The sequence below is a fragment of the Danio rerio genome, chromosome 7 (assembly GCF_052040795.2).
Source record: "Danio rerio strain M-AB ecotype USA chromosome 7, GRCz13ab, whole genome shotgun sequence".
NCBI lineage: Eukaryota > Metazoa > Chordata > Actinopteri > Cypriniformes > Danionidae > Danio > Danio rerio.
In genome coordinates, this window is record NC_141027.1 from 39,857,501 (window position 1) to 39,884,405 (window position 26,905).

Here is a 26,905-nt window from a genome sequence, read left to right on the forward strand (position 1 = left end):
CTGGCTGCCTGTTAAGTTCCATTATGATTTAAAAATATTGCTTCTTACCTTTAAAACTTTAAATAATCTAGATTCTGTTCATCTAACTAACCTTCTGTCGCGCTTCAATCCAACCCACTCTTTAGGATCTCAAAACTCAGGGCTTCTGGTTGTACCCAGAATAGCAAAGTCTACTAAAGGAGATAGAGCCTTCTCATTTATGGCTTCTAATCTCTGGAATTGCCTTTGATAACATCAAAGGCTCAGACACACTCTCACAGTTCAAAACTGGAGTAAAGACCTATCTATACAAATAAACTTGAATTGAATTAAATGATTTTTTTTGCCCACATATAGATTTCAGATTGGCCAAATACTATCATATCCTTACAAACTTCCCTTGCCTTAATAGTATGCTTATTTAGCTTATTCAGCTTTCACGTGACATATAAATCTCAGTTTTGACTGTTATGGGCATTATAGTTTTAAGATTTTGTGTGTTTTTTTTTTCATTTCATGTGTAAACTTTTATTTTTCTTTCCCAAACAGCATCATCATACTGCCAGAATACCAATATACAGCACTTCACGCATGAGTCTACTCTGTGATTCTTTGACTTTTTCTTTTTAAAATGTAACAAATAGCAGAATGAAACAACATCAGAATGAGTAAATGATGCCTGAATTTCAGAATTTTTTAGGGTCAAATAATTGATTTAGTTAAATTAATTCTGCAGCTACTTCAAAGATAATGAGAACTATCAAATGAAGAAAAAACTGAATATGGCATATTCCCAGTCTCACTGCTACTAATGCTGGTGTTGGATAGAGGACAACTGAGACGAGGTCTTATCATGCTGTTATGGTTGAGGATGGCTTTAGGAAGTTAAGCTTGTGATATGGCACTTAACCTCAGTTTGCTTGTGTAGACACTGGCATTAAACGTATCAGATGACAAAAATCCATCTATAGAGCAAAAGTCATGCTCTCTGAGGCCCCTTTAGTGGGAACGTGACGCGAGGGGGGAAAAGAAGGGGGAAGTGAAGCTGAGCGACAAAGAACTCTTTTCACCTGCTGCAGACAGCAGCAAAGGTTCCCACTGAGTCAGCGGAGACCCTTTAACTGATCTGTATCGACATCATCACCTGCTCCAGCAAACACCATCCGACTGAGACCTCGACATGTAGAGTCCAATGCCATCAGCCCGTGAAAGACGCCTATGGTGGTTTGTATGCTTCTGCAGATCTACATTACTTTGCATCTTATGCTAAAGCTCTGCATCTGCAGGGGAAGCTAAGGCGGTTTGGTTATGTGAAGAAACTATTTGAATGGAATTTGATTAAAGACACTATTAAACCCAGATTAGCTATAGAAAACATGCATGTGTAATGGAATTGAGTAGTTCCTGATGAAACTCCACCCACTGAGCTTAGCCATGGATCACTGCACCATCTCACACGTAAATACACATAAAGCCATTCACCAGCTAAATCCTCTGCATCACTGCAAAACACGGAAGCAGCTAACCTTTAAATATATAAAAATACTAAATATACTAGGGGGAGGAATTAAACACACTGGTTCTTTTGAAGAGATCAGTGTTTATGAAAATGTTACATGCAGTTGAGTCATTGAAAACTGTAGATAAAAACAAAAGCAACCAGCTTGGTAAAGCTCAAGATCTGCCAGAAATGCTTGGTTCCCTGAAAAAGCAGAGTGGTGATACATGTACTTTTATGATAAAAGTGCTTTTGCATTCACTTCCATCAAAAACATTCATTCATTAAGGTAAAATGCAAGACTTTTAACTAACATGTGCATAGGATTAATGGACACATTGTGGTTCCACTGAAGTTCATTGATGGTGCCATGTCAACAAAAAATAAATAAAACCAAGTAAATAAATAAATAACTTACAAAAAACTAACACACACTTTTACAAACAAACATAATAAACACATATTGATATAACACATAATGATTCATTGGATTTACTAATGTTTTTGAGGTAAATGGTTGCAAATAATAAATATAAGGCTAAATTTAAACTGAGATTTAGTAATGTTCAATTTAATTAAACTCAGCCCATATAAATAGTTGCAACAATTTGCAATAAACCATTTTTTTTCAGAGTATTAACTACTCCAAATTGTCTGGTTATTAATTGTTAGCATCTTAGTTTGTTGTTGCAGCAGTTAACTTCAGATATGGGATAGGATTGTCCCATAGAATTAGAATTAGGATTGTTTCATTGTTAAAGAATTAGGCATTAAATGTACTTTCATAAGTACTCAAAAACAGTTAATATGCAAGCTAATATGCAATGACAAAATATGAGTTTAGAAGATATAAAACTGATATAAAAATGTGAAGCTTGTAGTTTGTCTATTCCACCTTAATGAACCATTGTTTTTTTTTTCATGTCCCCTTATACAAATCTTGACCAGTCATTGCTCTCTAGTATATGATATGCCCTGCCCCCTTCAAGATGCTCCTCATTTGCTTTTCATTTAATGCACTTGAGCTCAACCACTTTACCTGGCAGATCTGTGATGAAACAAAATGCTATTGGCTGCTTTTTTAAAACGGGAGGGGCTACTCTATGTCCCACTCTATCTTCTTTTTTTCAGTTGAGATTACGTCAAACATAAATTAAAAAATGCACATTTTAAAGCACTTCAAACGACTTAAGCTTCACTAGAGACTCAAAACTTATTTTGCCTCTGTTTTGGCTCTATAATGCATCCAGAAAATTTTCATAGCACTTTTTTTTGTTACAGCCTTATTCCAAAATGTAATAAATTCATTTATTTCCTCAAAATTCTACACACAATACCCCATAAGGACAATGAAGCTCTGCAACTAAATTGAAGCTCTAAACCAGGGGTGTCAAACTCAATTCCTGGAGGGCCGAAGCCCTGCACCGTTTAGTTCCAACCCTGCTTACCTGTAGGTTTCAAACAAGCCTGAAGGACTCAATTAGTTTGATCAGGTGTGTTTAATTAGGGTTGGAACTAAACTGTGCAGAGCTGCGGCCCTTTTGGAACTGAGTTTGACACCTGTGCTCTAAACTGAGCTCTGGTACATTCTGTTGTCACTGATCATTCTTGAGATGTTTTAGCAGCTTAATTGGAGTTAACCTGGGGTAAATTCAGTTGATTGGACATAATTTGAAAAGGCATACACCTGTCTATATAAGGTCTCAGTGTTGACAGCATATCAAAGCTCAAACCAAGCATGAAGACAAAGGAATTGTCTATAGACCTTTGAGACAGAACTGTCTCGAGGCACAAGGCTAGGGAAGGTTACAGAAACATTTCTGCTACTCTGAAAGTTCCAATGAGCACAGTGGCCTGCATCATCCGTAAGTGGAATATGTTTGGAACCACCAGGACTCTAACTAGAGCTGGCCGGCCATCTAAGCTTAGTGATCGGGTGAGAAGAGACTTAGTCAGGTAGGTAATCAATAACCTGATGGTCACTCTGACTGAGCTCAAGCTTTCTTTTGTGGAGAGAGGAAAACCTTACAGAAGGACAACCATCTGTGCAGCAATCCACCAGTCTGGCCTGTATGATAGAGTGGTAAGACGAAGCCACTCCCCACCTGGAATTTGCCAAAAGGCATCTGAAGAACTCTCGGACCATAAGAAACTAAATTCTCTGGTCTGATGAGACTAAAATTTAACTCCTTGGAGTGAATGCCAGGCATTACGTTTGGAGAAAACCAGGCACCGCTCATAACCAGTCTAAAACTATCCCTGCAGTGAAGCATGGTGGTGGCAGCATCATGCTGTGGGGATGTTTTTCAGCAGCAGGAATTAAAAGTAGTCAGGATAGAGGGAAAGATTAATGCAGCAATGTACAGAGACCTCAGACTGGGGCGATGGTTCATCTTCTAGCAGAACAATGTCCCAAAGCACACCACCAAAATATCAATGGAGTGGCTGCACAACAACTCGGTGAATGTCTTCGAGTGGCCCTGCCAAAGCCCAGAACTAAATCCAATTAACCATCTCTGGAGAGATCTGAAAATGGCTGCACACCGTCACTTCCCATCCAAGCTGATAGAGCTTGAGAGGTACTGCAAAGAGGAATGGGCAAAACTTCCCAAGACAGGTGTGCCAAGCTTGTGGCATCATATTCAAAAGACTTGAGGCTGTAATTGCTGCCAAAGGTGCATCAACAAAGTATTGAGCAAAGGCTTGGAATACTTATGTACATGTGATTTTTCCGTTTTTTTTTTTTTTTTTTAATATATATATATATATACATTTGTAACAATTTCAAAAAATCTTTTTTCACATTGTCATTATGGGGTATTGTGTGTAGAATTTTGAGGAAATAAATGAATTTAATCTATTTGGGAATAAGGCTGTAACATAAAAAATGTGGAAAAAGTGAAGTGCTACGTATACTTTCTAGATGAACTGTAGTTGCATTTAATATATATTTTTTTTGTTGTTGTCCTACCTGAAAGCTAATGATGTTTGAGTGAGCTTTCAAATGAGCAAGGATTTGTAACAGTCAGCTAGTAGTTTAAACAGTAAAAACTCAATAAAACATTTAATTATATTTACAGTAACAGTCCACAAGCAAGCGAGACCACTGAAAAGATGAATCTCAGTCCACAACAAATAAGAAAAGGAGTAGTTTGACCGAAATAAAATGCAATATAGCCAGACATCTACCTCAAAACAGGACATGCTATACTGTATATAGCATTACCATGCCCAATTTAGTTCAACACAGGTGTCAGAAAAGTTTAATATGGAGGAATTTATGCTGCTTTTAAGCCCCTTTACACACTGTTTACACACATTTCCAACTGATAAAAATATTTATACAACAGTTCTGTCTGGTTCATGAATCTGATTGGCTGATAGCTGTGCAATATTTTGCCAGAAACATCACACAAAGGCCACTTCACCTTTTACCTCTGTGTATTACTCCGCCCACATACAGCAAGCAACAAGCAAAGACGCTACAGTTTGATAAATATTACTGTTCTTAGACAATGTACTACACACAATAGAAATGTACTTTTGAGCCTTTTTTAGTCAAGAATGTAGCTGCTTAGATTGCAACTATGCAGTTTATTTGTAAGAATTGTGCCTATTTTAAAATATTTACAATTTCTGAAAGCTCGCCGGCGGCCAAAGACAGTTGACGTTGTCTATCCACAAGATGGCGCCAGAACAGTATAATAAGCCCTTGTTCAGTGTGTTCTCTTGAGCGTGAATTAAAAAGCTGAAAAAGGGAAGCATCGCTGTTTTTTAAGGTGGACCGCATAGAGTCAATAAGAAGCTGCAAATAAAAAGCTGGATTCAGCCTCGTCCCTCCTTATCGCAAACACAACAGCAGTCTGGTAAGTTAGTGATTGCTCTGTTTTTTTTCAAGGTTATTTATTGTGATATTTTAACGTCACTTAATGTTTAAAATGCATTGTGTATAAATATCCCCTTTAGGTGGACTATTTCTGTGGTTGTTTTACCTTTTAGATGTAAGCACGCATGTATGGGAGTTCAGTTCAGTTCAGCGAGCTCTGATGAGAAGTGTGTGAGGGTCACGCTACCGCAAAATTATTTTATTTATGTATTTATTTATTTATTCTATTTATTTCAATAATGTAACATTTTATTTTGCGACGGATGTTTGAGTGTCTTTTTCTTTTCCTTTTGCCTACTCATTCAGCTTTGCTGAACACCTTGAAATTGAAATGTATTAGACTGACAACATTTGAACTTCATTCAATTATTTCTTTTCGGCTTAGTCCCTTTATTAATCAGGGGTCGCCACAGTGGAATGAACCGCCAATTTATTCAGGATATGTTTTATGCAGCGGATGCCCTTCCAGCTACAACCCAACACTGGGAAACATCCATACACACTCATCCACACACAAACACTACAGACAATTTAGCCTACCCAATTCATTTATATCGCATGTCTTTGGACTGTGGGGGAAACCGGAGCACCCTGAGGAAACCCACACAAACACGGGTAGAACGTGCAAACTCTACACAGAAATGACAACTGACCCAGCCATGGCTGAACCAGCAACCTTCTTGCTGTGAGGCGAACATGCTACCCAATGTGCCACCGTGCAGCCCTAACATCTGAACTTCAACTAGGTTATTCATGGCACAAATATGGTCCACAACAGCAAGTTTCTTGTAAGTGATAAGAGACATTGAGAATGAAGACATCACAGAGCCCACTCACCCTGCAGGACAGACGCAGCCTGGCACGCACGGCTCATGAGTGGAGCAGGTGAGGTTTAGCAAATATGTCTCGCAGGTCTGTTCACAGGCTAAACCTTTACTGGCAGAGGGGCCATCGACTCGATTTCCACAATCCTCATAAAACTGCCCAGCTGGGCAAAGGGTCTCTGAGAGAGAAAAAAGACAGGAAAGCACATTTGACTTCAGCACTGCAGATCCGTAGATTCAAACAAACTTCAAAAAATGCTGGCATTCAATGAGTTCTACTTGGATAAAGCACATCGGGATGCTGAAATACAATACTCACCAATAATTGAGGTCTGGGAAACGAGTTTTCCATCTTGGCAAATTCTGTTCAGGTTAAAAAGCAAGGTTTTAACTGATGAGGAAGTTAGCGTACCAGGGCTGCAGTGATACAGTATATATGAAAAATGAGGTCATACTTTATTTTGATAGTCTGTTTGTTGAATTAAGTTACATTCCTTCTACATGCTAACTAATTCTCATTAGAGACTGTTAGGTCAGGGTTAGGGTTATGGTTAGAGTAAGTTGACATGTACTTGCAAAGTTTCTTATAGTCAGTTAAATGTCTGTTGAAGGAGCAGTATCAACAAATATTAAGCAGACAGTCTACTAATACTCAAATGGACCATCAAAATAAAGTGTTACCAAATATGATGACATACTTATACAGTATATGATTGTGATGTACTGTATGAAACATTATGATCTTACAAGGTCAGTGTGGTAATGTTTAATATGAGTGAATAAAGCAGTCTTACTGTACACCTGATGATGTTATAATCACGTCTCCAGGAGAGTAGTCAGCACCAAGAAAACTGCACGGACATTCATTTCTGAAACACAATATACATAGAAATATTAGACAAAAAATATTAGATACTACATTTTATGCTGTATGTGGGGAATAAATGTTACTCTATACACCCAAGACCACGAAAAACTGTACTTAATATTTACACAATATCCACTTTAAACAGGCTGGTATCCAAACTGTTGATGGTTAACACTGACATTCATAATCGTGAAAATACTTCAATGGCTGTCATCAACGGTTTGGATACCAGCATATTTAAAGCGGATAAAGAAGAAAAAATCATACAGATTTAAAACAATCAGAGAGTGGGTAAACATTGAGAAAATTTATGTTTTTAAGTGAAACTTCACCTTAAACAAGAAGACTGAAAAGAAACAATTCACTCAAATCACTGATGGCAGTACTATACCGCGTGAGTGTCTACTTTTATACTGGATGTCTATTTGTTTTGCTTAGATTGACATTTGCTTGTAGGGAGAGTGTAGTTGTTACCTTGTCCCATTTATTTCTTGGGTAAAACTTTAGTTTAAGTAATAGTTTACATGGTTTACTTCTGGCTTATTACCTGCCTATTATTAATATATTAACTGTTTATTAGAACTGAGGTGCAGCTGGAAAGTGTAAGAGCGTTGCCTCACATGCGCGTCCCTCTATTAGAAATAGCAAATTTGCCTTAGTTATAGCCTCAGTCAAAGTTAATTCAGTGTGCGTCGTTATTAGTCTCGGTGTACAAGCTGAGAACTTTAAAGTAGCACACAGTTGACTTTGTTGCCGTTTTGATCCGTGCAGAAACACGGTGTTGAGAAGCCTTTATGATTACTTAACCGTGACGAATTAAAGCGCGGTTAATAGTGAAACCTGCTAATCATTACTTCCCTATACGGATGACGCATGCATCGTAGCGGCTGTAAAACTATACAAAGACACTAATGATTTTGTAAGTACCACTCTGACATATTCTGGCATATTAGGAATATTGATTCCTCAACAGTATTCTCTGCTTGGTCTGTGTCTGAGTGCTGAATGGTGGTCCTGTCACTCATGTTGCTTCTCTCTGTCTGCCTGTCTGTTGCCATACACAAAGCGGGGGAGCTCTTGGCTCCGCCCCCTTGTTAAGTTAGGCGGGAAGTTGAAACTAATTTTCATGTGATGCAACACACCCCTAAAACAGTGACCTGTGTACACGTCCCCAAAATGACACTTTTGAACACATTATAACAAAAAAAATCTGAACTGTGTTTTAAACTGAACCTAAACTGGCACACTCAGAAGAATCATAATATAATTTTTAAATCTTTAAAAAGGGGAAGAGTAAGTGCCGTTTAAGCTGTTAGCTAGTTGTTTATTGAGGTAAAATTCTTATGTTTAATATCATAAATTGTACATTAGAAAAAGTGTGAACATTTCTTGGCTTGCATTTATTTTATACTTTAACTCCACTTAACTGTGAAATGGAATTGAAAATGTTGGTTTAAGTGATGAAGTGTGTGTTAACAGCAACAACTTCAGCTGCCTCACTGAGGTTTCGATCCATGTGCATATTTTAAGCTTTGTTGTGACAATTATAAGGGTGCTCTTAGTGAAGGCAAGTATATTCAAACTAGTCAGTCAGTAAGCAGAGTCTGAAAAAGAGACATTATTATAGCGCATGAGTATCTACTTTTATACTAGGCTTTTATTTCTTTTACTATAACCAAGCTAAAAATGAATGGCAGTCAGTTGACAAAAGCCTTGTTTAGCCTCCAAGTGGGTGTTCCTTTTAGAGTCTGCCGGCCGTAAACGCTTTGAGCTGTTCAAGAGAGCAAAACTAGTTGGGTTAGAGGTGAAAGACTACAGGCCACAACGCAGCAGTGGAGTCTATAGTAGAGAAAGAGGCTGAAGTCCCCTCTATCACGCCCCTTACTCTCTCTCAGCCTCTGCCAGTGTGAGTGCTGTAACTCTAGCACACACTGAGTATGTGGCAGTGGGACACGGGACATTTCAGGGAAGTGAACCCATGTGAGGGCGAGGTGGCTAAAAGCGTTATACAACACCTGAGGTTGTCAGGTCCATAACATTTCACAGCCTACAGCGAACAGTGGCTAGAAAAATCTTCTCTCCCACACACAATAAATAACTCAATCTGGGGCAAATCGCAGAGCTAAAATTAGAAGGGTGATTTTGAGCATTGGTTTCATTCCACTAGGGCATATAATCCTGAACTTAGACAAAGGTAAACAACATTAGCTCTGTTATGTAGGTAGAACTTACAATAGTCTGTACATAAGATGTGGATCGAAAGTTAGAGTTGAGGTAGTGGTGACCATGAAACTGTATGTAAATTCACATTTCTACTGTAATTTTAGAGTAACAGCAGTAAGATTAACATGTCATTTTGTAGAATTAAAGGGAGTAATGACCGTGAACCATGTATTTACAGTAATTTCAATAATATTCAATGTAAAACTGCATTATTTCTTCTGTAATTGTCCAGTAACAGCAGTAACAATAACATATCATTTTGCAGTTATTTACAGCAGTGTGCTGTTTTATACATTACAGTGCAGTTACTACAGTAGATTACCGTATTTACAGCCTACTATAAATTTTACAGTATTTTTTATTATTATTGTTATTATTATTTTAATATCAGTGAATTGTGATTGACAGATTTAGATGGACTTGCTCCTAATTAATTTTATATTTGGAACGAAAGAGAAATGTAATTGTTAAAAGGTGTAAAGGGAGTGTTTGATAAAAAAAGAAATCTTTCATAATAATCAATAGCTCAATCCCAAAGTTGACTATTTAAGTCATGCTCTGGACTATACTGTACCGTGGGACACAGGTGTGCGTATGCATGTTAAAGTATGTTCCTTCTGGACACACGCAGCCCTCCTCACACTCGTCTCCACATGGCTGAGGGAGAGATAGAAACAGACATCGACGCTGACATGCAGACACACAGACTCCATACTCCATAGTAGACGGACACGAGACAGCTGCAAAAAACACATACACAGCACACATAGAAACTTTAATCTTGAGCACAATGAAAATGGGAATGAGTGAATGCAGTAAATAATAACACTTTACAATAACAGTACATTAATAATGATGTGTTAATATGTAAACTAAACATTATGATGAACTAATGATTAGTTATTGTATGCGCTGATCATGAACTAACTTTAATTACAACTTGAGTCACATGAGTTCATGGGTGAACAATGTCTAACTTATTTACTTGTTGGTATATGATAGATTGTTAATAATGTATTAATTACCACATTAGTTTATGCATAATTTAACCATTAGTACGTGCGTAGCATATAGTGCGTTTACTCTGAATAACAATAGAAAAGTGTTTCGTCAACATCAACATAAACAGTTTAAACAGGAGTTCATGAGTGGTTAAGGATAAGTAAATTGAGATGTGCCCCTCCAAGTATGACATAATTATACATTAACAGCTTATGAGTTCATGTTGGTTACATTTAGCTTAGACTTAAATGTTAATTAATACATTAATAACAACATGTACTAACAAGTAATTAAGGTAGCCGTTATTCACACATGAAGTTAGTTCATAATTAGCGCACATCTTAACTCATCATTAATTTATAATAAACTAATGTTTAGTTTACATATTAATACATCATTATTCATGTACTGTTATTGTAAAATTTTACCATAACAAACTTTCTTCTGAAGTTTAAACATTTGTATTGTGTTGTCGAAAAATGAATATAAACATGTCTGAAGTCATGACATTCTATTGTTATTTTTCAACTAAAATGTTCATATTATTGAAAGAAATAAAATGCTTAAATGACATTTTTATTTTGAAATGTGGACAAATATGAATATTATCCGTACATTACAGACCAAAACTAAACAAAAAACCTGAAATCCGGGATCTAAAAATAACCATTCATTTAACTGTCATTTATATTCATTCATTTCATATATAATATTTCTTCTTTATTAAACCCAAGAAAGAATATTTGGTAACACTTTGGTCTAAGTACCAACTTTCACCAGCATTAACTAGTGGCTTATAACTTGTCTATTATTAAGACATCGGCTGTTTATTAGTACTTATAAAGCACATATTTTTTTTATTTTATTCTACATTCCTAACCGATCTAATAATAAACCCAACTACTATCTTAATAACAATTAATAACCAGAAAATTAGGAGTTTATTGAGACAAAACTCATAATTAACAGTTTGTTAATAGTAGGAAATCTATCTTAAAATAAAGTTTTGTCCAACAAAAATTTCCCTCTAAGACATTAAAAATGCTGGGATCCACACAACTCCATGTTGTCCCAACACAGATTGATTAAGCTAACTTTGTACAAAATTAAGTGGATTGAACATAAAACATTTAAGTTGTTCCAAATAAACTTAAGAATTGTGTTGGTTTAACTTGTGTTAAATCATTTGTTTGAACTAGCAGCAAAAGGAATTTTAACAATTGTTATTTTAACAGTAAATCTATAATAAATGCTGCTTGTTTAAAAGTTCAATTGATTATAGATTGCTGACACATATTCGAATGATTTTTTGCGGGATCATTGAATACTAAAGACTGAAGTAACAAGGCTGAAACTTACAGGAATAAATCACGTTATAATATATATTACAAAATAAAACATTCATTTGAAATCCCAGTAATCCCAGTATATCCCAGTATGCCGCTTAAAAGGCTTATTTGAATCACAAAAAAGCTGGTCTTGAACATGTTAGACTCACCACACTCAGGCAAGTGCGAGCGAAACTCAATGATGACCCCATGTCTCCGGCAGGTGCGAGCATAGTGAGCCAGGATGGAGCAAAGACACAGTGCTCCACATTTACAAACGTCTGCACGACACTGAAGCTGGAACCCCACCGGACTCACATACTCATGGCATGCAGAAAACACCTCCTGCGTCAGCACATCACACTTCTCCACAGCATAAGAGGCTGAAATCATACAGAGATACATTTATTCCATACAGAATAACACAACCTAAAAGACTTAAATGTTTGTAGCTTGTTGAATCACCTGCTTGCTGATGTGTGTCACAAGGGTCGAGTTGGGGTAAGCTTGGCCGTGGCACACATGCAGAAGACACACGCCATGCATTTCCAAACAAGAATGGTGTGCTTTCTATCATGCCAGAAGGTGCACTGCAATAACACATGAACCAGATCAACTCGCAAGTTGAACATGAGTTAAAAACACTTAGCAAGGAAGGCATGAAAGTAGGAAGTAGATTAAAACCCACAGGAAGTCATCCTGAATGTTGCCGTTGAAGGTTCCACAGAGCCCCAAAGTGTTGTCTCTCCACTGCTCCTCCAGCTGCAGGTACAGCCTGAACTCCTTCCAGTTATACTGCAGCCACAGACCCTGCGATAACTTCACCTGAACAAACATGGACGACAGCTCCTGGATCTGAAACATATCTGAGAAGACATCACTCGATTAAACACATGCTGGACTATAAATAACACATACTTTTTAAACCATTTTTCACAATATTTAACACATTATATGTAATGCGACATATTGGTATTTTGTTGCCTATACTGTGTGTCATCATTTCATTTCAAACAAGTATGATCAGCTGTGAAACATTTTGAAGAATGCTGGTAACAAAATAGTTTTGGTTTCCCTTGACTTTCACTAGACATTTCTCAGAGTATCTTCTTTCACGTTCCACAGAAGAAACCAAACCAGGTCATTTGGGTTTGGAACAGCATGTAGGTGAGTACTGTAATTGATGACAGAAATTTACATTTTTGGATATTACGAATAGGCTAAAAAGTGGTCATATGTTTTTTTACAGTATGTAATCTGTAATTTACCCAAATTCAGGCAAGGAGTAAATCATTATAACATAGCAAAAAAAAAAAAAAAAAAAAAACACTAATATCTGTCAACTAGTTTAGTTTACTTGTAGATGTTCAAATATAAGGGTATCCCATGGTAAGTTAATTTTTTAAAGGAACTAATGCTATGAGAAAATCTAAATTCATTTATTGACCCATTCATTTTCTTTTTGGCTTAGTCCCTTCAATAATCTGGGTTCGCCACAGCAGAATGAACCTCCAACTTCTGCAGCATATGTTTTACGCAGCGGAAGCCCTTCCAGCTGCAACCCATCACTGGGAAACATCCATACACACTCATTCACACTCATACACTACGGGCAATTTAGCTTACCCAATTCACCTGTACCACATGTTTTTGGACTTGGGGAAACCGAAGCACCCGGAGGAAACCCATGTGAACATGGGGAGAACATGCGAACTGTTCATTCCCTGAACTGACCCAGCCAAGGCTCGAACCAGCAACCACCTTGCTGTAAGGCAAACATGCTACCCACTGCACCACAGTGCAGCCAATCTACATTTAATTAAATTTATATTTAAAAGGGTCTAAAAGATATAGAAAAGTGATCAAGTTCTACTAAGTTATATTATAACACTAATAGTACTGTGTATATTCATTAATTTACACTGTGTACTGTACTAATTGTTTTTTTTTCAGGATTAAGGGCCCTATCATACACCCGGTGCAATGAGGCGCAAGGTGCACCACAATTGTTGTTTACTAGTTTCAGCTCATGTTTTCAGTTTATTCATGACAATTTGCTTTTGTATAATGTTATTATTATAAGTAGTATTATTTAATATATGCATATTTATATTTGTTTTATTAAAAACAAGCTTAGATTTGCCCACCTGTCAGGTTTTAAACCAAATGGGTGTTGCATGTGTATTTGGTTTTTTGACCACACTTCGTTATTATTGTTCATTTATTTGTTTGCTGGAAATTAGAACTGAATTTAGAAATACTTTTGAAACAAATCTTTGCGCTTAACAAACTGAATTAATTTTGTATAGGCTAATGTATGTCTGTGCGTACAACACGTTTCCTTATCCACGTGAGTGAAAGTGAAAGTAGATAATGATGAGGCCTTATCTCTCATTCTCGGGCTGTAGATGCTCTGTTTAACTGTTTTCTCGCTAGTGAATCGTTCAGTTTTTCCACTTACAAAGTCCGCCATGAGAATAGCAAATGCACTATGGTGCGACGCAACTGACTCTTAAAGGGAATTGGAGATGAGAGTCTTGATTGGTTTATTCTCAAAACTCACCTCTAACTCAGAATAAGCTTAACCCTGTTAGACCATGCGCCACGGCACAAAGCAGATTTTTCCGTCCTTAAAATAGTAAAAGTAGATTTGGACACGCTCATAATGCTTTTGCGTCCTGCGCTTTAGACTTTGTGCCTGGATCATCAAAATAGAGCCCAAAGTGATGGTATGCTTTAAGATATAATAACTGACAAAAGTCCATTAAAAACCTTAAGACATTGACGAGAAGATTTTAGGTTTAGGTTTGACATTGATTTTAAAAACAGTTCAGAATGCTTATCTGCTACAAGAAAGGTGCAGTTATATATAGTTTAAAAAACAATTATTAAATTTATTAACAATATCTGTGTGGGGTTGGTTGTTTTGTTTATGTATGCTGTAAAGTCCTTTAAAATGACCTTAACCATATGTGAAAGCAAAATGGAACTGTTGTGCAGTCAAGATCAGCTACTTTAACTGCACACCTTAAAGTTGACTAAAAATACATGATAGAACTATAGTCTAATAAGTACCAATTCTCACTATTAACTAGTGGCTATTATTAAGATATCAGCTGTTTATTATAGAGATGAAAGTCATAGTTAATGGTTTCGGTAACACTTTATAATAACAGTATATGAATATTGATGTGTTAATATGTAAACTGAACATTACTTTATTTTGGATTAATGATGAGTTAAGGTGTGAGCTAATCATGAACTAACATCAACTAAAAATTGAGTCACATGAGTTCATGTGTGAATAACGGCAACATTAACTATTTGTTAGGACATGATAGTTTGTTAATAATGTATTAATTAACACATTAGTTTATGCATAATTTAACCATTATGACCTCATTACATGTTAATGTATAATTATGTCATGACTTTATTTGGAGGAGCACATCATCATAAACCCATTATTAACTACTCATAAACTCTTTTTGCACATACATCTAGTGGGTTTACATTGAATAACTGAATAACAATAGAAAAGTTTTCCGACAACATCAACAGTTTAAACACAGCAGTTCATGAGAAGTTAAGGATGAGTTTGTGGTAATGTGCCCCTTCAAGTCAAAATAAAACTTTACATTAACATATAATGAGTTTGTGATGGTTAAATTATGCTTAAATCTAAATGTTAATTCATACATTAATTTACAACATGTCTTGTGATTCATGTTGTAAAGGTAGTTCATGATTAGCGCATGCATTAACTCATCATTAATCCATAATAAAGTAATGTATAGTTTACAGATTAATACATCATTATTCATCTACTGTTATTGTAAAGTGGTTTCTTAATAGTGAGAATTGTATCACAAATAAAGTGTGACTAAATTTATGTTCCTTGCTATTAGATAATTCACATTATTCTAATGTACTTCTGAACATTTCAGTGCTCAAAAAACCCATGGTAGTACTTTTTGGTAAAAACACATATTAATTGCATGATGAGGCAGCTGTGGTGATTTACCGTCTGAATACGGCAGTGAGATCCTAAACTGGCTGGCCAGAAAAACCTCTCCACTGTGGCTCATTGTGATCTCGGTGCGTGGATCCTCATTTACCACCAGGTTGACCGACTGAATACAAGCCCCATCTAGATTCTGCAGAGCAAACACAGAGCAAAACAATATTAGAAGAGCCAGAAGATCCCATACCACACAATATGAGGATCTACAGAACCACTACATCCAGCACAATGGATGAATGTCTGCACAAAGGCACAAACCTATCTCTTCATCTGTTTCAATTTTGACTAATTCAGTAATCATGTCGTTTAGGAATTAAGCATTTGAGTTACCGAGAGCTGTTCACATGAGATAAACCACTCCAACTCTGAATCGTTCCATTCAAGCAAATGATGGACGCTACCAGCAGGTGCCTATGAGAGGATCTTTCAGCAGTCGCTTTGCTGAAATACATCTCTCGCTCTCTATCAACTACAAAGTCTCTGGTTCTGTCATTCAGAGGCTCAGATAAGCAGAACAGCTTGTTCAGAGTCCAGACAGAGACACCATATACCAGACTGATCTCTGTGTGTTGAGTTTTAGCATCAACAGGTCTGGGCTTCGGGAAAAGAAGGCTTTGAGGAGGAGAATCTCTACATGATTTGTATCGTTTCATGTTTTCTCTGTCAGAGCTAAGTAGGGTCTAATCATGACATAAGCACATCCAAGACAATGTTTCATCTCAATATTAAAAATGTTTAGTAATCTGACACTGATTTAGATAATGTTTTATGCCCCACAATTTATGTGGTAATTAAAGTGAATTTACAGCAAAACTCTAACAATACCACACTTTTACAGTATGTGGGTTCAAGTATAATGGATTATCAGTTTGAAAAATTTGGTAATGAGCACTACTTTCATTTACAGCCTGCAAATGTTATTTTTAACTTGTAAGAAGCAATTACAGTTGCATTTATACTATAACATAATAGAAAAATGTTGGAGAAATAATTCAAGAGAAAATGCTTGGTTTGCCCCTTCTTTTAAATTAGCTTTTAAACCAAGTTCACCCTAGACAATTTTAAACATTGGCAGATCTCGGTGCTGTTCAGATTACATGACTTGAATGTTTGTAAATCATTAAGGTGTTCACACTATGCAACACTACATAAATGATCCAACCAATGGGTCACACATGTTCAGGGAGTAATGCCTAGGTCAGACTGCGTGATTTTAGCCCCGAATTTGACTCGCTGACAGGTTTTGAGAAATCGCAGACAAATGCCTAAAATCACAGGGAAATCGGTGCTCGTGCACTTGAGTGACAATCGCACAGTATAAACTATCAAAGACGCGATCTGAGAGAATCGCCGATGAGTCGCCGATGCCTGCGAGATATTTGGCATGCAAAATATCTGGAGCTGTCGGCGAATCAAGTCATGCTGTGTGAAATGAGTTTTGACTTAAAATAACATCAGCCATCGCCTACAGCCAATGAGAGAGCAGCTTTCACTTGTGTGTGTGTACCTGCAGCCCAGCTAGAGGTTGAGGGAGAAGTTAAAAGCGCTCATTTTCGGTTTATTTGGACCCAAGAAATAGAGAAAAAACTAGTGGGGGTTTGACAGGAGCACCCATTTCTGTTTGACGTTTCATACAGAAAGTTAAAAAATAAAGTTAAGGAGAAACTGCTTATTCCCTTCAAACCCAGGTGAGCAAATATGTACATTTTCTACCTCAATAAAGGCTTCTTTCTCGTTATGTAGTTAATAACAAAAGATATACTACATGTTTTTGGCTGTAAGACGTAGTTTGGACGAAGTTGTTGGCAATTCTTCCTATTGTAAAATCATGCAATGTGAAAGCCCCTGTCGCCAATCCATCTTGCAGTGTAAACAAAGCAGCGACAAAACGCTAGTCCAGATAGTCATGCAGTATGAAAACATCTGTGACACGACTACTTTAAAAATCATGCAGTCTGAACTCGGCATAACTGTCATAACATTAACAGCTGTCATAACATTATGTATGTTAATTGTTTTTGTTACAATTCACAAGCTATAATCTAAACGTTACTCTAACAAACAGAGTAACAAGACCAGCTTGAACTGCTAATACGTCAATAGCTTGACTAATCGCACAAATCTAGAAGCTGTAATCTTAAGTCTGTGTACTGAAGCTGTGTTCCAGCCACCAGATTACTCTTTAGATCACCACACTAGAGCAATTCTGGATCGCGATGAAGAAAGGTTTGGCATGCAGTATCTGGCATGCCTTAAGTCTTTTCTCTTTTGTGTGCGAATACTTCAGGTTTGTGCTGGTGCAGATGAAAGTGCAGAGGAACTTACAGCTCCACATGGTGCATTCTGAATGGTCACGGTGAACTTGCCAGAGTTTCTGCTCTTGGCTAAAACATACTGGCAGGTAGCAGGAAATGTGTAAACCCGGCCATCAAACGACTGGAAGAACATGTCTCCTGTCACAGAGCACTCTCCTGTTTAAAACAAAATAAATACAATATCAGAAACAAGTATACTACTGTTTTAAACTTTGGTGGTTGGTATAAGATTTTTTATGTTTCTAAATGTCTAAATGCTTTCCATACTGTAAAACTTATTTATTTATTATATTATTTAACTTATTTTTGTTAAACAAAGCTTTTCAGCAGCCATTACTCCGGCCATTTATACTCTCCAGAAACAATTCACAAATTTCACAATTCTGATTTGTTGCTTAACAAAAATAACAAAATTATTGTTTTTTTTTTGTGTATGGAAATCAGTTAAGACTCCAAAATTTATTCAATTTATTTATTTGAAATAGAATTATTGTATTTGTTCAATTCTGTATCGTCGTTTTTTAATCATTTTAATGTGTCTTTGTTATGTGAGGGTGTTATTTTCTTTTATTTTTAGTAACTTTGTACAGTAATGTAGGTCTTTAGCTATGACAGAAGCAGTTCTGTTACATTATGTTCGGTTTATAAGAGTAAATTTGTAAAAAGAGATGTTATTAAAGAGACGTGTGTCCTCCACAGTAAGGCCATTCATCAAAATACAAGCATTACGTAAGAAGATGGGTATGAGGCTTTTTACATTTAACTCAATAAGCAGAATCTCTGCAATCACAAAATAGTAAAACTGAAATACTGTAGGATAATGTCTGTATTAATAAATGAGAAAATGCTGTTTAGAAATAGAGGAATGAATGTAAAAATGATTAGAAATGTACATGTGGTATATATGAAAGTAAACAGACAAACACCTGGGCAGTTGTGTTCCGTGCAGTTCCAGATGCCTCCAAAACATGTGCTGAGAACAAAAGAAGAACGTTCGAAATCACAAAAACACAAGCAGCAATATGTCTTTCAAGTAGAAATGATATGCATTATCTAACCAGTTGTTGCAGTCTTCTTGGATGATGTGTCCGGATGGGTAAAGCATACCGTGGTGCTCACATGGACAATCTGATGCCTTGACACACACTCCATCCTCAAAGATCAAATCTGGAGACAGGAACATGATTTTGACTGAATCTTTAAATTTTTTTAATGTAAAGTTGTGGTTAGTTTAACTTAGTGTTATGTCACTACCATCAGGGCAGTAGCAGCCATCCAAACATTGCAGCTTGCTGTCTATGCACATCTGTTCAATCTTGCAGTGCATTGGACAGCAGGTGATACACTCTCTGAAAAGCAGCTCGTCAGGGCAATCAACATCTACAATCAAAACAAAACATGCTTTCACAGAAACACAGAAAGTATATATATATATATATATATATATATATATATATATATATATATATATATATATATATATATATATATATTGGTTTATTTTTTTATTAATCAATGTTTTGCTTTTTATGAATACTTTTAACAATGAATACTTTTTAAAAATATTAAAAATAATTATTTTATAGGCAAGGCAAGGCAAGGCAAGGCAAGTTTATTTATATAGCACATTTCATACACAATGGCAATTCAAAGTGCTTTACATAAACAAGAATAAAAGAAACAAGTAAAATAAAAATAAAAACAAATAATAAAAATGCTTAAAAACAAAACAAAACATAAAAACAGGTAAAATGTGATATAAAAGAATGAAGAAGTAGAGAAAAACATGATAGTGCAATCTGCCGGACGCAGCACAGTGCTCATTTAGTAAAGGCACAGCTAAACAGATGTGTTTTCAGTCTTGATTTGAATGTGCCTAATGTTGGAGCACATCTGATCATTTCTGGAAGCTGATTCCAGCAGCGAGGGGCATAGTGGCTAAAAGCCGATTCACCCTGCTTTGACTGAACTCTTGGAACTTCTAGTTTATATGATCCTAATGATCTGAGTGATCTGTTAGGTTTGTATTCAGTGAGCATATCTGTGATGTATTTAGGTCCTAGGCCATTTAGTGATTTATAGACCAGTAATATTACTTTAAAATCTATTCTGAATGTAACTGGCAGCCAGTGTAAAGACCTGAGGGGTTTTCACCTTTATTGGTATAGGACAGTAGAGATTATACAGCCAGGAAAGTGTGGGGAGCAGAGATAAGTGAGGGATCAGCAAAGAACCTTGAGCCAGGAATCCTACTCGGTTTGCCATGAGCACCTTGGTGCTATATGTCGACACACTAACCACTAGGCTATTGGTGCCGACATCACTGAATACTTGTATCTGGGTTTTTTATCTAAAAAAATTTATTTCAAAGAAATAAAAATGTATTTGTATTAATCAAAAATAAAAGAAAAAAATAGTATAGTTCTCAAAAAATATGTTAGGCAGTACAATTATTTTCAACACTGATGATATTAATCCGAAATGTTTCTTGAGCAGGATATCTGTATAATACAAGTTTTGAAGAACTAGGTAACTTTGAAGTCTGTAGGGATCATGTTGAAAATGATCATAAACTTTTGTATTATACAAATAAATAATTTTTATGAAAAAAATATAAATATTAATTTTTTTTTCCTTCAGATTAGTCTATTTCAAAGGTCGCCACAGCGGAATAAACTGCCAACTATTACAGCATATGTTTTTACACAGCTTATGCCCTTCCAGCTGCAACTCCGTACTATAAAAAACTCATACATTTTCACATTCACACATACACTACGGCCAATTTAGTTCATCCAATTCACCTATAGCACATATAGCACATAGGAAAAACCCACACGAACACGGGAGAACATGCAAACTCAACACAGGAATGCTAACTGGCCCATTCAGGACTCAAACCAACAACCTTCTTGCTTTTAGGCAACAGTGTTAACCACTGAGCCACCGTGCCACCCATGTATTAATTTATAACAAACTCATATGAGAAAAGAATCAACATGCAACCTATATGCAACATCTGCAACAACATCTGCAACATATATTCAAATATTTGTGCGATATCATGTGACCTACTGCAAACAGGAAAGTGTGTTCTCCAGTCATGCAGCGGATGATCAGCATGGGCGCATGCTCTGGCATACTCTGTGAACACCTGGCACACAACTGCACCATTAGGACCGGACCTGTACCAGATGAAACAATTACACATACACAACAGCTAAAAAGTGCATTATTCTAATGAGCATCTAGTATACACCTTTGGAAAGTAAAGCAGTATTGCAATTCAAGCTTATAACTTCCCAGGAAGTGTGATCAATTTCAGTAGATGCGTCTTATGCCAGTACTTACAAGCACAGGTCATTGGAGCAACTTGCCATGTATGAATATGGACTGACAAACTCATGGCAGGACTGGAACGGTTCCCTCAGAAGAGTGGAACAAACTTCCTCCACTTTCTGCAGTGAAGAACAAGTTTCCTTATCAACCATGTGTTTGGGTGTAAATGACCCATTTCATTGATTATGACACTTTGGTTGGTGTTGGACAAGAATATATGTGTGTGTGTGTGTGTGTGTGTGTGTGTGTGTGTGTGTGTGTGTGTGTGTGTGTGTGTGTGTGTGTGTGTGTGTGTGAGTGTTTTGTGTTAGGTACCAATAAGACATGAGGATCCAGCGTGGCACATGGTGAGGGGTAGAGTGAGGGAACGACAGTACATCTGGCTAACTCCGGCTCCTCCTCAGCCCAGCTGTTTCCAAACATGGCCAAATCCTGTGTGAAAACACCTGAGCAAACAACAATACATGCATATTAGTAAGTAAATGTGTTCATTTTTTCTGTAAATGTTTTATGACAAAAGTTTACAAATTTGTTTCCGGTTTCATTATTATAAACTATTTAAAAAATGTTTAACATGGATATAAAATGTTGTATAAAATACTTTTAGATGGAGTATACAGCATGTCAACAATTAACAGCTTCATCAAACATTACTTGTCCAACTGTCACAAAAAGTAGAGGTGAAACATCTGTCTTATTTAATTTTAATGATCTTTATATCGTGTATATTCATATATGCATGTATATTTTACAGAAATGTATTGACATGGTGTGAAATAATGCAGTTAAGAATTATTATGTCAATAAACAAAACAAACAAACAAACAAATAAACATTTCAGAACAATCCTTATCATGACATGTTTTATACATTCAATCATTCATTCATTCATTCATTTTCCTTTGGCTTAGTCCCTTTATTCATCAGGGGTTCCCACAGCGGAAATGAACGGCCAACTTATCCAGCACATGTTTTACACAGCGGATGCTCTTCCAGCTGCAACCCAGTCTGGAAAACACCCATTCACACTGAATACGGCCAATTTAGTTTATTCAATTCACCTATAGCGCATGTCTTTTAACTGTGGGGAAATCTGAAGCACCCAGAGGAAACTCATGAACACAGGGAGAACAAGCAAACTCCACACAGAAATGCCAACTGACCCAGCCGGGACTCAAACCAGCGACCTTCTTGCTGTGTGCTAACCACTGACCACCGTGCCACCCATGTTTATACAGTACTTCTCAAACAGTTAATTTATTTGTATTTTGTAAAATAAAATGTGCACTTTTTAATCTTAATATCTTCATTCTTTAATAATGATACCTTCCTTTTCATTGCCTAGTAACATTTTTTAAATGGTTCTCTTTAGACAAGTAGCTTATTTGAAGTAACTCTACAAAATGTACAGTGTGGGTGTAAACTATTGTAAAGCCCAAAGCTAGTTGACTGTAGCTTGTGATGCATGCATGTATTTTTCAGTTTGTAAAATAATATGAAGGATAATAATAATACATAAAAATACCTGCAGAACTAACTTTTAGACATCAATGTTGAGTCAATGTCCTATAATATATATATAACATTCAAGAATTTTCTGAATCGCAAAAAAGTAACAAACATGACTAAAATTAATTTAATGTTAATTGGGCAGTTCTTCAGATGATTGAAAATCAGAGCATTAAAAAAACGTACCTCTTTGATCTTAAACAACACAACTTACTCTAATTAGTTAGCAGCCAGATAAGCCAATATTTGGTGTCCCCCGACACAGCGTATTTCTGTACTTGCATGTGTTGTGAGAATTTGCTTGCACATGTGTTGTCAAACTGATGAAGTTTTTTTTCTCAGTTTGTTCATGTTTTTCCTATTTCTTAACTTGCAATAACTTCTTAGTTATTATTATTAATTATTATTTGTCATCGTATTATGTTTTTATTATATTTTATGATTACTCTTTCCCTTGAATAATTGCTTGATTATTATTTTATTTTTCCATATTGTTATATTCTTATAATTCAAGTGTGGATTCAAGTGACACTTGTTTTCATGAGTAAGAGATGAGTGTCTCCATTTCAAGGTCTGTATTGTCTCAGAATAATGTTGTGAAGCAGTCATTTTCCATTGCTGTTTCTCGTGGTATAATAACACTTGCTAGATTAATCATGAAGTCTGAGCATTGAATCATACGCAACTAAGATTATTTAATAAACTCTGCTCTTTCTTTATCTGACTGCGTCTCCTGCTTCATGCTCCTCTCTGGCTCATATTGATAGGAGACTGTTAATTCTGTTGTATACTGGTTAACATGTTTGGGTACTGGGTGGCTCTGCTGGCTTGTTGTCTGGATGCCCAAAGAAACAAGCATTTTCTGACAGGATCTGGAGACCGGGGCTAGATTGGCATGGAGAGTGTGATCTAACAAACTAACTGTCTAAAGAGAACACTTGACAAAAAAGTATACTGACAATGTAACAAATGCAACAAATAAAGCAACACTTGCCATAGCTGGTCTTCAGGTCATCTTGAGTGTCAGCATTGAAATTCCCACAAAGTCCACAGGTGTGTCCTACAAACTCAGGGCTCATTTTGATGTACACAGAGCTGGTGAGACCCTGCCAGGCCAGTGTGAAGACATGCGGCTGAGAAACTACAATGTAGTCAGAGATTCGCTCCAGCTCAACATCATGGATGTGATGGGGCAGCAGCACACTACAGAGAGAACATATTTAACTTATAGCTGCACACTAAAGAGAGAACATGCCACATGCTACAGAGAGGGGATTTATAGATATCATGCAGGTCAGGTTAAGTGACAGGATGTGTTTGATTGTCAATGTTCATTACCTTTGACCCTTGAAAGTAACACTGAAGTGCTGTAACCTAATCTCGCCCTCCCATGGCAGGAAGAGGCTGATTGAACGAGTGCAGGAGTAAGGAGAAGAACTGCATTCTGGGTCATTATGCACCTGCAGATCAACAATTAGCAATGAAGCATGGCATAAGATAAAGCTGTTATAAAACAGACTGCAGGTGAACAGGGTATTTGCTAACTACAATCATCTACCACAACACAATTCTTGAGGTTATTTTGGGACAACGTAGCTGTTTCATGTTCAATCCACATAAATTTATAAAAAAATTATTATGGAAGTAAATTTAATTTCTTCATGTTGTCTTAAAACAATTTGAGTGTGTGGAACCCAACTTATTGTCTCACTTCCACAGTTAAAGATCACCTATTTTCCCCCTTTTTCAAGGTTTAAGAGAAGTCTTTTGTGTCTCCAGGATATGTCTGTAAAGTTTCAGCTCAAAACCTTCATCAGATTATTTATTATACATTTCAGAATATTAGATTTTCTTCTTTGATAACAATGTGGCTGTTTTGTTGCCTGTGCCTGCAATGCTAGTTCTCCCCACCCACCATTCCCACATGCCTGTCAGTGTGCCTCAATCCCCAGCTGCATCAGATAAACAGCACAGTGACAGACATGAAGGAAGCAGATCTCACGTAACGTTTGTGAGAAATACTACAGCAAGAAATTTCCCAATGATTATTTGATGTATTTGTTGTGCAGTTAAATCAAGCCTTTCTGTAACGATGAGTCACACATAATGTCATCAAAAAGATTACGCGCACACACACACACACACACACACATACACACACACACACACACACACACACACACACACACACACACACACACACACACACATACACAGTGGACACATATACACACACACACCACGAGTTTAACTTTGCACTGTTTTTGCACCATTAATATTTACTGCTGTATGGATATCCATTATGTTAATGTACAAAATAAACCTGATTTAAGAGTCTTCTTTTATACTTTTATACTTCTTTTATATTGTACTGACATGTGGCTGTGCTGAAAAAGTAAAGACAGTAAAATCATTGTAACTCATTACACGTGCACTGTTTAAAAAGGTTTTAAACTTGTAAAACTCTTTCTTGATCACATTTGATGATGACTTATGATCACAGAGAGCTGAACAGAGCTTTTAAACCCGATTGAATTGCACACGTCCTGTCTTGTTGATATGATTAAACATGTTAATACGAAGACTTGTTAATATGCGCCTGTCAATCAATTGGGTGGGCAGGGAAACCACTCTCTTACGCCATGTTGCAGTGGGCCTCAAAATGGGAGGGATATGGCTCCTATTTTAACATCAGGAAATTTTAAAAAGAGACTTATTGTCTTTATATCTCCTCAATATGACTGTGGACACACAATACCTACACACAGTTCTGTCCAAACAGAAAGATGATTTTCATTATTGGTGCTCTTATTTACATTAATAAAAAATTGGTATGATTCTAATGTGTTATGATTAAACGTGCAAATAAGGCCTAATTTAATTAAATATGCACTAATTTGCATACATTTATAGAAAACAGATATGAACACTGGATGATGTCTGGTTTAAAGTGATCCTCCAATTCTTTAAAAAAACTTAGAGTCAACTAGAATCAACGGTTTTCAGAGGAGGATTTGGGAATCTCTTTTCATACTGAAAACAACCAGACACCACATATCCACAGAATTATTTGAAAAATAAAACGCTGTACTAAATCATCTTAATTATGTAGATTGTAGATAATAATATTACGGTAAAGTTTAGAGTATTTACAGTAAGGGTCAGCCTTTATTTTGATGGTTCGTTAGTTGAATTAAGTTACATTGCATCTACAAGCCAACATATTCTCATTAGATTATAAGTAGATTGTTAGGTTGTGGTTATGGTTAGAGATGGAGTAAATTGACATGTGCTTGAAAAGTTTCTTACAGTCAGTTAAATGTCTGTTGAAAGAGCAGAACCAGCAGATATTAAGCAGACAGTCTACAAATACTCAAATGGACTATTAAATTAATGTGTTACCTGTATTGTAATTGCAATCTAAAAACACAATTTGATCAAGTGAATAAAAAAACACTTCAAATACACAGTATTTTGGATGTTTTGTTTCAATTACTTAAAAAACCACCAAAAAGGCCAACAATCTCAAAACTGACAGATGTCTCCACCTTAAAAGTGAAAAGAAAACTCTGATCCTAAAGATTAAAAACAGTTCCAATGTCAAACCACATTTTCACTAAAATAAAGTGCAAATACAGCTCTTAAGAAACTTCCTCTCCGCCATCAAAGAGTGGAGTCCTCTTATCCAGAGCTACCGGGCCAATCCTGCTTAAGTTCTGCATTACTGTCGGCCATCCTTTCAATTCATTGATAAATGATATTGGCACTTAAGCTAATGGCCTAAAGAAACTCCTGGCTGAGTTAACTCACCTCCTCTGGATTCCCATCAGTGAGTCTGGGAGAACAAAGCCAATTCTGTTTTGGCCCTGGCTGTAATTACTGTATTAAACTGTAATGGCCATAAATGACCATAATAATGAGATCACTTTCTCTATGAATGCCAATAAATATCTTCCTCAGGCAAGAGTTGTGCAGTACACACACACACACACACACACAAACACACACAAATGGCATGTCTGATGCAAAGCAGAGAACAGCAGCCTACTCAAGAGTCACATCTAAAGCTTTCAGCAGTAAGCATCGAACTTGCAATAAAGACAACAAATA

The 26,905-nt window shown here is 36.4% G+C and overlaps 2 protein-coding genes across 4 annotated transcripts in view; one reads left to right on the top strand and one right to left on the bottom strand.

Annotated features, from left to right (window-relative positions):
• Positions 1-26,905, top strand: part of esyt2b (extended synaptotagmin-like protein 2b) — an 846,120-nt gene that overhangs the window by 159,902 nt on the left and 659,313 nt on the right. The window lies entirely within an intron of this gene.
• Positions 1-26,905, bottom strand: part of otog (otogelin) — a 74,235-nt gene that overhangs the window by 39,961 nt on the left and 7,369 nt on the right. For both annotated transcript variants that reach the window (XM_087261574.1, XM_087261573.1), the window contains exons 7-23: positions 24,134-24,255; positions 23,790-23,998; positions 21,602-21,732; positions 21,299-21,405; positions 21,023-21,132; positions 19,202-19,327; positions 19,006-19,114; positions 18,874-18,920; positions 17,958-18,103; positions 15,633-15,765; positions 12,297-12,474; positions 12,074-12,198; positions 11,779-11,991; positions 9,853-10,018; positions 6,982-7,056; positions 6,507-6,550; positions 6,201-6,366 (exon numbers count right to left, since the gene is read on the bottom strand). In XM_087261574.1, coding sequence (XP_087117700.1) covers positions 6,201-6,366; positions 6,507-6,550; positions 6,982-7,056; positions 9,853-10,018; positions 11,779-11,991; positions 12,074-12,198; positions 12,297-12,474; positions 15,633-15,765; positions 17,958-18,103; positions 18,874-18,920; positions 19,006-19,114; positions 19,202-19,327; positions 21,023-21,132; positions 21,299-21,405; positions 21,602-21,732; positions 23,790-23,998; positions 24,134-24,255 — 2,207 coding nt within the window. The remainder of the gene's footprint in view (positions 1-6,200; positions 6,367-6,506; positions 6,551-6,981; positions 7,057-9,852; positions 10,019-11,778; positions 11,992-12,073; positions 12,199-12,296; positions 12,475-15,632; positions 15,766-17,957; positions 18,104-18,873; positions 18,921-19,005; positions 19,115-19,201; positions 19,328-21,022; positions 21,133-21,298; positions 21,406-21,601; positions 21,733-23,789; positions 23,999-24,133; positions 24,256-26,905) is intronic.